This window comes from Coregonus lavaretus (assembly GCF_964263955.1).
Source record: "Coregonus lavaretus genome assembly, chromosome: 23".
Classification (NCBI taxonomy): domain Eukaryota; kingdom Metazoa; phylum Chordata; class Actinopteri; order Salmoniformes; family Salmonidae; genus Coregonus; species Coregonus lavaretus.
Window position 1 is genome coordinate 34115685 of NC_140010.1, and position 14774 is coordinate 34130458.

The 14774-nt window shown below is 45.2% G+C and overlaps 1 protein-coding gene across 2 annotated transcripts; it reads left to right on the top strand.

Moving 5' to 3' along the window:
• The first annotated feature begins 2631 nt into the window (after positions 1-2631).
• Positions 2632-14567, top strand: cnn2 (calponin 2). 2 transcript variants are annotated; one of them, XM_084139182.1, is made up of 7 exons: positions 2632-3068; positions 5453-5574; positions 5911-5977; positions 6647-6784; positions 11884-12000; positions 12689-12835; positions 13049-14567. In XM_084139182.1, the coding sequence occupies exons 1-7, from the start codon at positions 3006-3008 to the stop codon at positions 13340-13342; spliced, it is 948 nt and encodes a 315-aa protein (XP_083995308.1). In that variant the 5' UTR covers positions 2632-3005; the 3' UTR covers positions 13343-14567. The 2 variants fall into 2 exon arrangements, with proteins under 2 accessions (XP_083995308.1, XP_083995307.1); XM_084139181.1 differs by having other exon boundaries at positions 2688-3068; positions 5869-5977.
• The last annotated feature ends 207 nt before the right edge of the window (positions 14568-14774 follow it).

Here is a 14774-nt window from a genome sequence, read left to right on the forward strand (position 1 = left end):
TCTCTGGAGAGACCTGAAAATAGCTGTGCAGTGACGCTCCCCTTCCAACCTGACAGAGCTTGAGCGGATCTGCAGAGAAGAATGGGAGAAACTCACCAAATACAGGTGTGCCAAGCTTGTAGCATCATACACAAGAAGACTCGGCTGTAATCGCTGCCAAAAGTGCTTTAACAAAGTACTGAGTAAAGGGTCTGAATACTTATGTAGATGTGATATTTCAGCTTTTAATTTTTTATAAATTTGCTCAAATTTCAATAAAACTGTTTTCGCTCTGTCATTATGGGGTTTTGTGTGTAGATTGATGAGGGGGAAAAAACTATTTAATTCATTTTAGAATAAAGCTGTAACGTAACAAAATGTGGAAAAAGTGAAGGGGTCTGAATACTTTCCGAATGCACTGTATAACGAGTCTGAACTATGATCAATTAAGCCATATCAATGCAGTTAAACAGGTTCATGTAAAATAATAATTTGTGTTGGCTTACACTTATGGCACTTCCTAGGCCATTTCATGATGATTATTAAGGTCGTGTCAATCATGTTATATACTTAGGATATTGTAACAAGGCATATGCCAGCATTGTAGGCCTACTGCCTCTGCCCAGAGGCCTACTAGGCTTTCATAGCAACGGCCGTTAGAGTTCACTTTGCCACATATGAGCCCTGGTTAGAGTCCCTGTTGCAGCTTTCACTTTCTTCCGCTACATTGGTGGCAGTGTTGGGATCACGTCCAACTCATGTTTATGTGATCTAGTGGTGGGAAGTATTCTGTTTTTCAACATTGTGTTGGGTGTAATTACATTTATATATCTAGTGAACAATGGATAAGCAACAATGGGTGTGACGGATAGAAGTAGTCCCTACAGGTGTGATCAAGCCTTCCAGTACATGAAAGTTGCCTGAAGCTGAATGGAAAGTGCTATGCCCTGACCAGTTATTCTGAAGAAAATCCTCTGTGACTGTGTAATTTACATAAATTAACTTACCAGTGTGGACCCAAAACAAACACATTCTACACATTTACTAACTACCTGTTTAAAGTGTTATTACAACCATGGTGTTCTTTTGTTACTGAAGCTTATATTTCAAATAACCTGACAATGATCCACATCATATGGGTAGACAAATAATGTAAGTGTGTTATGCAGCAAAACACAACTATCCTTTTTTTTTAGGATGTAAACCAGTAATATGAATCAGTGTTGATCTATCCTGTTCTGATCTACGGCCTAGAATCTAGGCCCCTCTTGGTTCTTATTGGCGAAGACTGAACTCAAGTTAGGGATTATATGTCAGACTCTCCTGTACCACTTTGCCCAACATGTTATACCTCAGAAGTTGTAAATAAACCCTTTTTAAGGTGATATAACTTGTATCATTATTATAGGGCTGTGAAACACATAGCCGAATGACTTCAGACTGAGCGGTTCTCACCATTTATTTACGGGGAGCAATTTCCGTTTTATAACAGGTAGTGTCCATTTATTTACAGTAGTGTATTGATTAATTATTGCTTTCTTCAGTGGAAATACAGAATATGTAAAAAAATGCCAAATATACCAAAAGCTAAATCAAGCAGAGATGTAGGACTATTTAACCATGTTAATCATTACTGAAACATGCAAACTACAAACATTTAACCAGTTAAAGATAATAAATACATGACAACTAGATACAAATATTTTATAAAAAATAATTCATACAAAAGTCAGTGTGTGTATATGTGTGTTTGTGTGCTTGTGTGTATTATAATTTCCCATCATAAAAATGTATCCCCATTCCACAATCAAATACCTTCATCTATATCTATACGTATTTTTTTCTCCAATCTGGCAACCCTCATAAAATTCGACAAAGCCTTGTATATAATGCATTATGAAAGAAATTGTGTAATGTACACGAAAAAGTGGAGCCTTGTATTAAATGCATTATAAAGAAAATTGTGTAATGTAGGCTCCACGAAATATGAAATGCGTTATGAAGAAAATCGTGTAGGCCTACTGATGCCTACACGAAAAAATGGCCGTTCTGACTACAACTGCACCAGTATCCCAAAGTATTAAAAGAAAACAAGCATAGAAAAAGTATTGGCATAATTAAGTTGCACAAAAATGTATTTTCACACGAATTAAGACACAAAAAATCGCACGAAATCTACTGAAATACATGTTGTACATATTTGTGAGATTGTGTTTTGTTCAGAGGTGCCAAGTACTCTCGGCTGGCAAACGAAACGCTACCGGTATGTACATACCTTAAGGGTGTCCGAAAAAGTTGTGGGTAAATAGCCAAATGTGTTCAGTATGCCATTTCAATTGAATTGACAACCACACAAACTGTCACTGAAGTGATACAAATGGACACTTGAAAATGAATTGATGTTGCTCTTTTTTCATCTGTATTTTTATGATTTTATTTTAGACAACTAACTGTGGTTTATAACAATGTAATAACGCGAGTCATGACTATTCTGTTAATTGTTTGATGCTCTAATGGATATTTTTAACCATGTTCTCATTTTTAACCATGTTCTCATAACTCTATTAACATTTTCAGTATTCCAAAAAGGGTCAAACCCCTTGAATGAGCAAAGGGGGTCCTTTACACTCTCAAATTTGGCTCAAGAATAGTAGTATTACGTCATTCAGTAGCTCGTACTTTGGTAGTTCCTCAAACTTTTTCCGACAGAGACTCAAGACTACTTCGCGTCTTGGCACGCTGGGTGGGACAAAAGGATACTCCCACCATTCAGGAATTTGGAACTTTCCTTTCATATAAGGACTTTTTGATGTCAATCACAATCTAGAGAAAGGGAAAGGTGCAACCTAAAATCGATAAACGAAGCGTACAAATTCGTGTAAGCGTTTTTATTGGTTGCAGACAAATTAAAGGAAGTATTTAGTTCACTCCGGAGTTAACTGGAAGAGAAACGAAAATAAAAGTCCTTGCACAAAGAAACTGATACAAAAGTATCCATACGAAAAACAAAGTACTCGTTTATAATCATGTCTGGCTCGTCATTTAACAGAGGTCCTGCCTATGGGTTTTCTGCGGAAGTCAAAAGCAAGGTAAGTGTTCACGGAATGGCGTTAAGTGCGAATGAATCACTTGCCTTATGTTATTATACTGATATAGTGAAGTATATTATAGAATGTGGATGTCTAGGTCTTTTAGGCTACATGGGGTATGATTTGCTGAGTGAAAAGGTATTGACGTGGAACGGGCAATCTTTTTGGAATTACCTAAATAAAGCGCAGGTCTTTTACAAAGGATTACAAAAGTTTTACCAGCTCTGCACTATGCATATACTTCTGATAATAGTGTTCATTAAGATGACAGAATGATAATACACTAATCTTTAAGTTTGTTTAGTTTTGGGAAGCGCTTAAAGCATGGGCGTTGCCCATGATATTGGCAATGGAAATGTCCTTGTGGCAAGTTGAAATATGCGATCCCATTAGCCTACATAGTGAAACTGGTCAGTACTCTATAGAGTTGTAGGTCTTTCATTCATCCATGTCCCTGAGTTTGATGTCACGCATCCAGAGGTCACACTGTCCTATAGTGATAGCAACTCCTGCATCCTGCGCTGCGGTCGATTGGGGCCTTGGTGAACGGCAATTGTAGTGCGCACTGCGCCGACATAATGACTCCACAAAACAGTCCAAATAGTCTCCAAATAGAAATATGTTCTAATTCAAAAGTTAACCTTAACAGGAGACAGTGCCTGTGTCCTCCATCCAGAACATCAATGACCATGCCAATAACACAACCATGAGTTAACCTACTTACCCTCAAGCCAAATAGAACTGTTCTATCACACATGTACTGTAAAAAACAACAACAAAAAGAATTGGAGTGTCCTTTGTGTTCCTGTCCTTATTTCTTTTTTTATTGTGTAGGCCTAATCTTGTGTTACACAGTGTAATAGGAGAAGTGGAATTGAAACTCTGCAAAGGGCCCCAACCTGGTTCTTTACTTATGTCAATGGAGAAGACTAACATAATACAATTTTCTCCTTTATCTTTCATAAACAAAACAAACTTCACCCATCATGTTCCAAGGTATGTTGTACAAAAGAATACTCAAGTCCCCACACTGCTACCATAATCCTCAGAACAGCCTCAATTTGTCGGGGCATGGACTCTACAAGGTGTCGAAAGCGTTCCACAGGGATTCTGGCCCATGTTGACTCCAATGCTTCCCACAGTTGTGTCAAGTTGGCTGGATGTGCTTTGGGTGGTGGACCATTCTTGATACACACGGGAGACTGTTGAGTGTGAAAAACCAAGTAGCGTTGCAGTTCTTGACACAATCTGTTGCACCTGGCACCTACTACCATACCCCGTTCAAAGGCACTTAAATATTTTGTCTTGCCCATTCACCCACTGAATGGCACACATACCAATCCATGTCTCAATTGTCTCAAGGCTTTAAAATCATTCTTTAACCTGTCTCATGTCCTTCATCTACATTGATTGAACTGGATTTAATAAGTGACATCAATAATGGATCATAGCTTTCACCTGGATTCACCTGGTCAGTCTATGTCATGAAAAGAGCAGGTGTTCTTAATGTTTCATACACTGTGTACATGCATTATAGTCTCTGTCTGAGGGGTCCCATTCCTCCAGTTTACCATTGGCCCTCAGAACACAATGTACTGGTAGCCAAGTGGATGTAAAGCTTTTGGTTTCTTCTCATACTAATGAATGATGTCCATGAGCTCTGGTATTTCCTGCCATTGATGCAATGTGAGGTATTTAAGTGTTATTCAATTAGTTTTGGTTAACCCAGACCAAACAAGCACCACTGGCCACCAATTGTGTATCATTATTTGAAGTACGCATTGCACATAGTTTTCTCGTAAATACCAATGGAAACAGTAATGTTAAATAAAGTGTAACCCACATGTTACCTACTGTGATGAGTGTGATAGAAGGAGTCAGGCGCAGGAGGGTAATCACCGAATGCAGAGTTTATTCCGTCGTACACAAATATCGCTGGATAGCGACAAACGAAACAGGCACAGGGGAAAATCTACCCTGGCAATACAAGGTAACGGTAGCTCCAACAATAACAGGCACAGGGGAAATATCTACCCCGGCAATAACAAGGTACGAGTAGCTCCACCGAGCTACACTACTCTCACGAACAAACAATCACGCACAAGGACAAGGGGGGCAGAGGGAACACTTATACATGGACTAATGAGGGGATATGAACCAGGTGTGTGTAATTAACAAAACAAGACAAATGGAATTATGATATATGGAGCGGCAGTGGCTAGTAAGCGAAGCCTGCCCGAACAAGGAGGGGAGGCAGCCTCGGCGGAAGTCGTGACACCTACACATCGTTTGTTGGTGTTTTGGTTGTGCCAACCTTTTCCAAGATGCTAGGTGAAGCTTAAAGTCTTCCTATAATGAACTTTTGACCTTTCCCCCCTCTCCAGATTGCTGGAAAGTATGACCCTCAGAGAGAGGAGGAGCTAAGAGTCTGGATCGGGGATGTGACAGGATGTGTTATCGGGGAGGACTTCCAGAAAGGCCTGAAAAATGGTGTCATCCTGTGCGAGTAAGCTTATAAATAGGGCCAGCATCCATCATCATCCTATTTATAATGTCACCCTAATCATAATGTGTAAGACAAGGCTTTATTGATCCACATTTTATTGCTCAGCCAATGCATGTAACCAAAGACAACATCAATCATAAACATTCAGCTAGCTACAACGTAATAAATAAAATGATACAATCCATTGCATATGTCCTGACTGTCCTCATAGTTGTTGGTTTTACTGTACTGTATTCAGTAATGATTATGCTCGACAGACAATTTTTTCCTCTGATTCCTTCTGTTGCCTATGAGGTACTGCGGTCTAAGTCAGCAAACTCTCTCTTCCTCCTCCAGACTGATCAACAAACTTCAACCTGGCTCTGTGAAAAAAATCAACTCGTCCACCATGAATTGGCATCAGGTGAGCAGCTTGGATTGCTCTCTCTACATAAGACATGCCAGTACATCAACAGACGTGTACTGTACTTTACCAGGTGGTTTTACAGTTATGGAATACATCTGAGCTGTTGTGCTGACCAAGCCTGTTTTTTTACTAACGTAAAAGCAGAGGTAGATTATTATTAGAGGTGCAACTTTCTCTGGACCAGAGAGTGTACTGAAGTAGAACATGGGTTAGAATTAAGCAGTAAGGCCCGAGGGGGTGTGGTATATGGCCAATATACCACAGCTAAGGGCTGTTCTTAATCACGACGCAATGCGGAGTGCCTGTATACAGCCCTTAGCCGTGGTATATTGGCCATATACCACAAACCCCCGAAGTGCCTTATTGCTATTATAAACTGGTTACCAACGTAATTAGAGCAGTAAAAATAAAAATAAATTCATACCCATGGTATACGGCCTGATATACCTCGTCTGTCCGCCAATCAGCATTCAGGGCGCGAACCACCCAGTTTATAATGTGAAATATAGTGAGAACTCGGTGTGCAAGAGATATCCTTTTAGCTAAATTGCTTAATTCTTTGCTATGATAACCACTTATGGCTATGACTTCCCAAAATCAACCTTAATGCAATTATTGAGAAGCTCTTTACTCATCTTGTCTTCTTATGCACTTTTCTGGTTCTAGCTGGAGAACATCACCAATTTCATCAAATCCATCCAAACGTACGGCCTGAAGCCCCATGATATCTTTGAGGCCAACGACCTGTTTGAGAACGGGAACATGACCCAGGTCCAGAGCACACTGCTGTCTCTGGCTGGCATGGTAAGACTTTCAGTATTAAGAACTCATTTTTATGCTTGCATCCCTCATGAGAATAGCAACTTCTGTATTTTATTTTATCTTAGCTGAAGCTTCTGTAATTTCCACTTGCATGAATCATTTAATATTGTACAGATTAAATGGCTGACCTTGCAGTAATGCTCTGTACAACAACATGGTTTTATCTTCATAAAGATGTTCCTGAAGCTAACATAATGGTGTCAGTGTAGCTGTAGGTGGGTGTGGTGGTGGAATCAGGCGCAGGACGCACAAAGTAAGTCCAAAAGACTTTAGTAGTTTGGCAACAAAACACAGCACGAAACCAAATGCCCTGAGGCGAGAAACTCCGCACACAGGCGAAATAAAGCGGGCGCACAAAATACGTGCGACAAACTACTCCAAAAACACAGAATGGAGAGCAGCTCAACCGAGCAAACTGTACATACAAAAGCTAAGCGCACGACAGTGAAAACAATCACACACAACACTAGACAAACACAACAAGAACTTATAGGACACTAATTACACTAAACGATAACAGGTGTAACAACAATCAGACAAAAGCAAACGAACATAGAAACATGCAACGGTGGCAGCTAGTATTCCGGAGACGACGAACGCCGAAGCCTGCTCGAGCAAGGAAGAGAGGCAGCCTCGGCCGAAACCGTGACAGTACCCCCCCCTTGACGCGCGGCTCCAGACGTGCGCCGACTCCGGCCTCGGGGACGACCAGGAGGACGCGGAGCAGGGTGCGTCGGGTGCCCACGATGGAATTCCGTCAGGAGAGACGGGTCCAAAATGTTTCTCCTCGGCACCCAGCACCGTTCCTCCGGGCCGTACCCCTCCCACTCCACTAGATATTGGAGACCCCCCATCCGACGTCTCGAATCCAAGATGGACCGCACGGAGTACGCCGGTGCCCCCTCGATGTCCAATGGGGGCGGAGGAGTCTCCCTGATCTCACTTTCTTGGATTGGGCCAGCTACCACCGGCCTGAGAAGAGACACATGGAACGAGGGGTTAATACTTTTATACTCAACAGGTAGTTGTAATTTGTAACACACCTCGTTCAACCTTCTCAGGACTTTAAATGGCCCTACAAACCGCCGACCCAGTTTCCGACAGGGCAGGCGGAGGGGCAGGTCTCTGGTAGAGAGCCAGACTCGATCACCAGGTGCGTACACCGGTCCCTCACTGCGGTGGAGATCGGCGCTCGCCTTATGACGACGGTGGGCCCGCTGCAGGTGGACGTGTGCAGCGTTCCATGTCTCCTCCGAGCGCCGCGCCCACTCATCCACCGCAGGAGCCTCGATCTGGCTCTGCTGCCAAGGTGCCAGAACCGGCTGGTAACCTAACACACATTGGAAAGGGGTTAGGTTAGTGGAGGAATGGCGTAGGGAATTCTGGGCCATTTCGGCCCAGGGAACGTACCTTGCCCACTCCTCCGGCCGGTCCTGGCAGTATGTTCTAAGAAACCTACCCACATCCTGGTTCACGCGTTCCACCTGCCCATTACTCTCCGGGTGGTAACCCGAGGTGAGGCTCACCGAGACCCCCAACCGCTCCATAAAAGCTCTCCAGACTCTGGAGGTAAATTGGGGACCTCGATCAGACACAATATCCTCGGGTACCCCGTAGTGCCGGAACACATGGGTGAATAGTGCTTCGGCGGTTTGCAGGGCAGTAGGAAGGCCCGGCATAGGGAGCAAACGACAGGCCTTAGAAAACCGGTCCACAACGACCAGTATAGTGGTATTCCCCTGTGAAGGAGGAAGGTCAGTGAGGAAATCCACCGAGAGGTGAGACCATGGTCGTTGTGGAACGGGCAGGGGTAGTAACTTACCCCTAGGCAGATGTCTAGGCGCCTTACACTGGGCGCACACCGAGCAGGAGGAAACATAAACCCTCACATCCCTCGCCAACGTGGGCCACCAGTACTTGGCACTAAGACAGTGCACTGTCCGGCCGATACCAGGGTGTCCAGAGGAGGGTGACGTGTGAGCCCAATAGATCCAGAGTTTAGGTGGCGCGCCGGACCGTTGCGACAGCACGGCTCCTATACCGGCCTCTGACGCGTCCACCTCTACCTGAAATGGCAAAGAGGGATCCGGATGCGCCAGCACCGGAGCCGAGGTAAACAGGTTCTTCAGCCTCCCAAACGCCCTGTCCGCCTCGGCTGACCACTGCAGACGCACCGGACCCCCCTTCAAAAGAGACGTTATGGGAGCTGCCACCTGTCCAAAACCCCGGATAAACCTCCGGTAATAATTCGCAAACCCCAAAAACTGCTGCACCTCCTTCACAGTGGTTGGCGTTTGCCAATTACGCACGGCTGACACCCGGTCTACCTCCATCTTCACCCCTGACGCAGACAACTGATAACCCAAAAAGGAGACCGACTCCTGGAAGAACAGACACTTCTCTGCCTTGACATACAGGTCGTGCTCCAACAGTCTCCGCAACACTCGGCGCACCAGGGCCACATGCTCGACTCGGGTAGGCGAGTACACGAGAATGTCATCGATGTACACGACCACCCCCTGCCCCTGCATGTCCCTGAAGATCTCATCCACGAAGGATTGGAAAACTGAAGGAGCGTTCATCAACCCGTATGGCATGACAAGATACTCGTAATGGCCCGAGGTGGTACTAAAGGCTGTCTTCCATTCATCGCCCCCCCTAATGCGCACCAAGTTGTACGCGCTCCTGAGATCTAATTTAGTGAAGAAACGCGCCCCGTGCAATGACTCCGTCATGGTCGCAATCAGCGGGAGTGGATAACTGTACTTCACCGTGATCTGATTGAGACCACGGTAATCAATGCACGGGCGTAATCCTCCATCCTTTTTCTTCACAAAAAAGAAACTCGAGGACGCAGGGGAAGTGGAGGGCCGTATGTATCCTTGTCTCAGAGATTCGTCTATGTACGTCTCCATAGCTCTCTTCTCCTCCTGAGACAGAGGATACACATGGCTCCGTGGGAGCGCAGCTCCTGCCTGGAGGTCTATCGCACAATCTCCCTGCCTATGGGGAGGCAACTGCGTCGCCCTCGACTTACTGAACACAATAGCCAAATCCCCATACTCAGGGGGAACGTGCAATGCGGGCACCTGGTTTGGACTCTCCACCGAGGTAGCCCCTACGGAAACGCCTAAACATCGACCCACACACTGGGCAGACCACTCCATCAGAGCCCTCTCCTGCCACGAAATAGATGGGTTATGGGTACTCAACCAGGGCATGCCCAGCACCACCGGATACGCAGGCGAGTCGATCAGAAATAGCTGGATCATCTCCTGATGACCCCCCTGCGCACACATCCTAAGTGGCGCAGTGACCTCCCTGATCAAGCCCGCACCCAACGGACGGCTATCTAGGGCATGAACGGGGAAGGGAACGTCAACTGGGAGAAGGGGAATCCCTAAGGCTAAGCAAAACTTCTTATCAACAAAATTCCCAGCCGCGCCTGAATCTACCAGCGCCTTATGCTGGGAATGAGGTGCTACCTGTGGAAAACGCACAGGTATACAGAAATGTGCAACAGAGAGCTCTGGGTGAGTGGGGCGCCTACTCACCTGGAAGGACTCCCCAGTGCGGGACCTGTCGTCCTCTCCCCTAGGAGGCCATCCCCAGCACCTAGCCGCGGTGTGTCCTCCCCGACCACAGTTGGTGCAGGAGATGGACCCCCTCGTAAGCCGACCCCTCCTCTCTCTAGCGCCAGCGCCCCCGAGCTCCATGGGGCACGGCTCGGAGGCACTGGAGGGTGAAATGGACGGACCCCCCTCGGGACGTCCGCGGGTAGCTAGCAGGGTATCCAGCCTGATGGACATGTCGACCAACTGGTCGAACGAGAGGCTGGTGTCCCTACAGGCCAGCTCCCTACGGACGTCCTCTCGTAGACTACATCGGTAGTGATCGATGAGAGCCCGCTCATTCCACCCTGCATCCGCCGCTAGAGTACGGAATTCCAAGGCGAACTCCTGGGCACTCCTCTTCCCCTGCCGGAGGCAGACCAGACGCTCCCCCGCCGCTTTCCCCTCCGGGGGATGGTCAAACACCGCCCTGAAGCGGCGGGAGAACTCGTCGTAGGTGATGGTGTTCGCGTCGATTCTCCTCCACTCTGCGTTGGCCCATTCCAACGCCTTCCCGGAAAGGCAGGAGATCAGGGCGGACACGCTCTCGTGTCCCGAGGGCGCCGGGTGCACGGTGGCCAGGTAAAGCTCCACCTGGAGAAGGAATCCCTGACACCCGGCCGCGGTCCCATCGTAGGCCCTCGGGAGCGAGAGCCGAACTCCTCTGGGTTCCGGAGCGGGAATGGGCTGACCTGCCGATGGTGCGGGCAGGGAGGATGGCGGTGGAGGAGTCCCTCGGGTCTCCCAGCCTCGGATGGTGGTGATCACCTCCTGCAGTGCGGACCCCATCCGCAGGATCTGGTCATTTTGTTCGCGGATCCTGTCCTCCAACGTCGCCTGTGCTGCTGCGGCTCCTGCTGACTCCATCGAGTATGGTGTGTGATTCTGTCAGTGTAGCTGTAGGTGGGTGTGGTGGTGGAATCAGGCGCAGGACGCACAAAGTAAGTCCAAAAGACTTTAGTAGTTTGGCAACAAAACACAGCACGAAACCAAATGCCCTGAGGCGAGAAACTCCGCACACAGGCGAAATAAAGCGGGCGCACAAAATACGTGCGACAAACTACTCCAAAAACACAGAATGGAGAGCAGCTCAACCGAGCAAACTGTACATACAAAAGCTAAGCGCACGACAGTGAAAACAATCACACACAACACTAGACAAACACAACGAGAACTTATAGGACACTAATTACACTAAACGATAACAGGTGTAACAACAATCAGACAAAAGCAAACGAACATAGAAACATGCAACGGTGGCAGCTAGTATTCCGGAGACGACGAACGCCGAAGCCTGCCCGAGCAAGGAAGAGAGGCAGCCTCGGCCGAAACCGTGACAAATGGTGTCCCGTCTTTATCAACATATGGTGTAGGAAGTGGGATCCAAATACAACAAGCCCCTAATATTGTGTCCAGTAATATCTTGAGGCATCCAACAGTGTCGTGATTTCTGTACACTTTCCCCTGCAGGCCAAGACCAAGGGCTGCCAGTCCCGAGTGGACATTGGGGTGAAGTATGCAGACAAACAGGAGAGGCTATTCGACGAGGAGAAGATGAAGGCCGGACAGTGTGTCATCGGACTGCAGGTTTGAGGGCATGGTCACGGGAAGATATTTACGTCTGGGGGGGGGGGGGGGGGTGGGGGTTGCTGCTGCTGCTGAGAATTGTTTTGTCAACGGGGAGGGGTTGCTGAGAGATGTTTTTCTCTCCCCGCGCTGGTGTTTTGGTCCGCTCATACAGGAGTAATAAAGGCCCAGTGCATTTTTCAAAATGTATTCTGATTTATCAGGGGGTGCTGCAACACTCCTACTTCCCGCGGCTATGTATAAGGGAATGCGTTGACAGTGATACCACTGAGGAGCATGTTGTTCTTTTTGCAGTTGCCAGCTCTGTAGTTGCCATCTTACCAAACAAAATAGCAGTAGTATGACGTTACAAGTCAGCAATATAACAGGCTAATCCAGAGACAGACTGGCATCCATGCTATTGTTTTTATGAAACTCATATTTCATTGCATCTTGGCCTAACTTCTATGTAGTTTGGATATTTCCTATTGAAGGGTTGCATGTAGGATTACATCAATGATTCCTAACATTTATAAGCCCTTTGGCATAATTTATATTTCAGCCAAGAATAATATTGTTGATTTGATGGTATCTACTCAAAGGGATTAGCTGTCTGTCTGAAAGTCTCTCCATCTAAGGGGGGGTTGTAATTTTCTACTCATTCTTTGCTGTTTTCCCTTTTATAACTGATATCTGTCTCTTTCTGCAGATGGGGACGAATAAGTGTGCCAGCCAGGCGGGCATGAACGCATACGGCACCAGGAGGCACCTCTACGACCCCAAGGCTCACATCCTGCCCCCCATGGACAACTCCACCATCAGTCTGCAAATGGGCACCAACAAAGGGGCCAGTCAGGTAAAAGTCCATGTGTAGAAAAGGAAATTCAAGTTCTCACTCAATCACCTCACCATGTCTTAAAACTGAATCAAGGTATCAATATTGTCAATGGGGGAACTAACTGCGTCAGCAGACTTTGGCCATTACTAATGTATTCTTGTTTATTCAGAGGAGTACAAATATTTTAATTCACTGCTAACTAATTCCTCTTTCCCTTCCTCTACTCTTCAGGCTGGCATGACAGCGCCAGGAACCCGCCGTGCAATCTATGACCAGAAGCTGGGCACAGACAAGTGTGACAATAGCACCATGTCGCTGCAGATGGGCTCCAACGCAGGCGCCAACCAGAGCGGGCAGAACTTTGGCCTGGGTCGTCAGATCTACGACACCAAGTACTGCCCCAAGAACGAGGAGGAGCAGAATGGGGCCGGGGCCGAATATGTCGCCGACTACCAAGACGAGGGTTACCAAGAATACAGAGATGACACGGTGCCGGTGTACCAAGAAGAGGGGACGGATTATTAAAAGGGGGGGTTGTGCTTGTTGAAAATAGAAGAAACCTCAAGGAAGATGTTTTCAAAGTTATTAGTTACATAGGATTTTCTACCTTTTGGGTGATCTCCTTCTGGGATTGGACAATAGTGCCCTCTTGTTCTCATTAAGTGCTGGTTAGGACCAATGTACACATATCTCACATGTGCTATATATTAATAGGTTTTTATATTCCTGTTGAAATGGCTATACTTATGTGTTTTTAAAGTATAACTGCTAAAGCCAGTACTTGTGTCTGAGCTGTGATTAGCTTTTTTTCTCGCAGGGAATTTGGTAAAGTGCCAAAGCCCCCTTGCCAGTTTCCCCCTCTACAACTAATGTAATTAGGTAGATTTAAAGGGATGGCATTTATGCAAAGGATTTGATTTACAAATATTGCCTGGAATCCATCTAAGATAGGATTCAATGATTAAAAATAATCTGTTTCGAGATGGAAAAAGAAAGATCTTAAACTTTCATTGGAATGTTGATAAAAAAAGTTATCAGTTAAAAAATGGATTGTTCCATAGTTGGCATTTACCCATCCTTGTATATATATGCCTAAAAGTCATATTGTTAATGTAAACTATATACATTTAAATTACCTTAATTGATGTGAATAATAATGTGAATTTGTTATAACTGTTTGTATCCATTCATTATTTTTACTTGGTAATACAAAAGACAACAAGATGATCTGTTGAGAACGAGAAAATAAAATGTGTTTGTGAACAAACCACTGTCTCATTAATCGCCCATTCTGTTAACTTTTTATGTATGCTGAGTACTGACCATATCATTTCTTAGAAGGAAATATTTATTTCGCTTGCATAATCAGAACAACTGGAGCCAAGATTGTTTTCTTTGGATTAGAGTCTTGAAAAAACATTCAGGCTTTCAACATTTCAAGCTGGATACTGGATTCATTTTGTCAGTTTTCTTCATTGTATAATGTTTTAATGGATTCACTGATGATTGATAAGAGGACCAAAATTATTTTAGATTTTGAACTCTGTCATTCGTGATTCTTTTTATATTTCTGTTTATAAACGTGTTTTGTACCTAGACTCTGAAGGAAATTAGCTTTTACTACCTTAGGTATTATATACATTCCTTGTGCTCTGCTTTGGATCCATCTTTTCATTATAAATGGAAACATTTGTTAAAGTTTGGAAATATGTGTGACTAAAGTGTAATGAAGATGGACATTGAATACAAACCAGACTGATGTGTCAATTTGTTACAATTAAAGGGTGTCTTATTCATTACATGTTTAGCATAACTTGTGCTAGGATCATTAGTTCATGTGCCTTTAGTTAGGGCATTATCTAGTATCAGCAATATTGTCTAAACAAAGTCTGCATTCCATAGCCTAACATACTCATTTAATGTTATGTGAAAAATGCAGTGTTGTAGGCATGGGGTT

What these genes read in the sequence shown, in the direction of transcription:
- cnn2 (XM_084139181.1), top strand. Translation starts at nt 3,006, where the DNA reads ATGTCTGGCTCGTCATTTAACAGAGGTCCTGCCTATGGGTTTTCTGCG. An exon ending in CTGCGGAAGTCAAAAGCAAG is followed by an intron (nt 3,069 to 5,452) that starts GTAAGTGTTCAC and finishes CCCCCTCTCCAG; the next exon opens with ATTGCTGGAAAGTATGACCC. An exon ending in AGTGTGTCATCGGACTGCAG is followed by an intron (nt 12,001 to 12,688) that starts GTTTGAGGGCAT and finishes CTCTTTCTGCAG; the next exon opens with ATGGGGACGAATAAGTGTGC.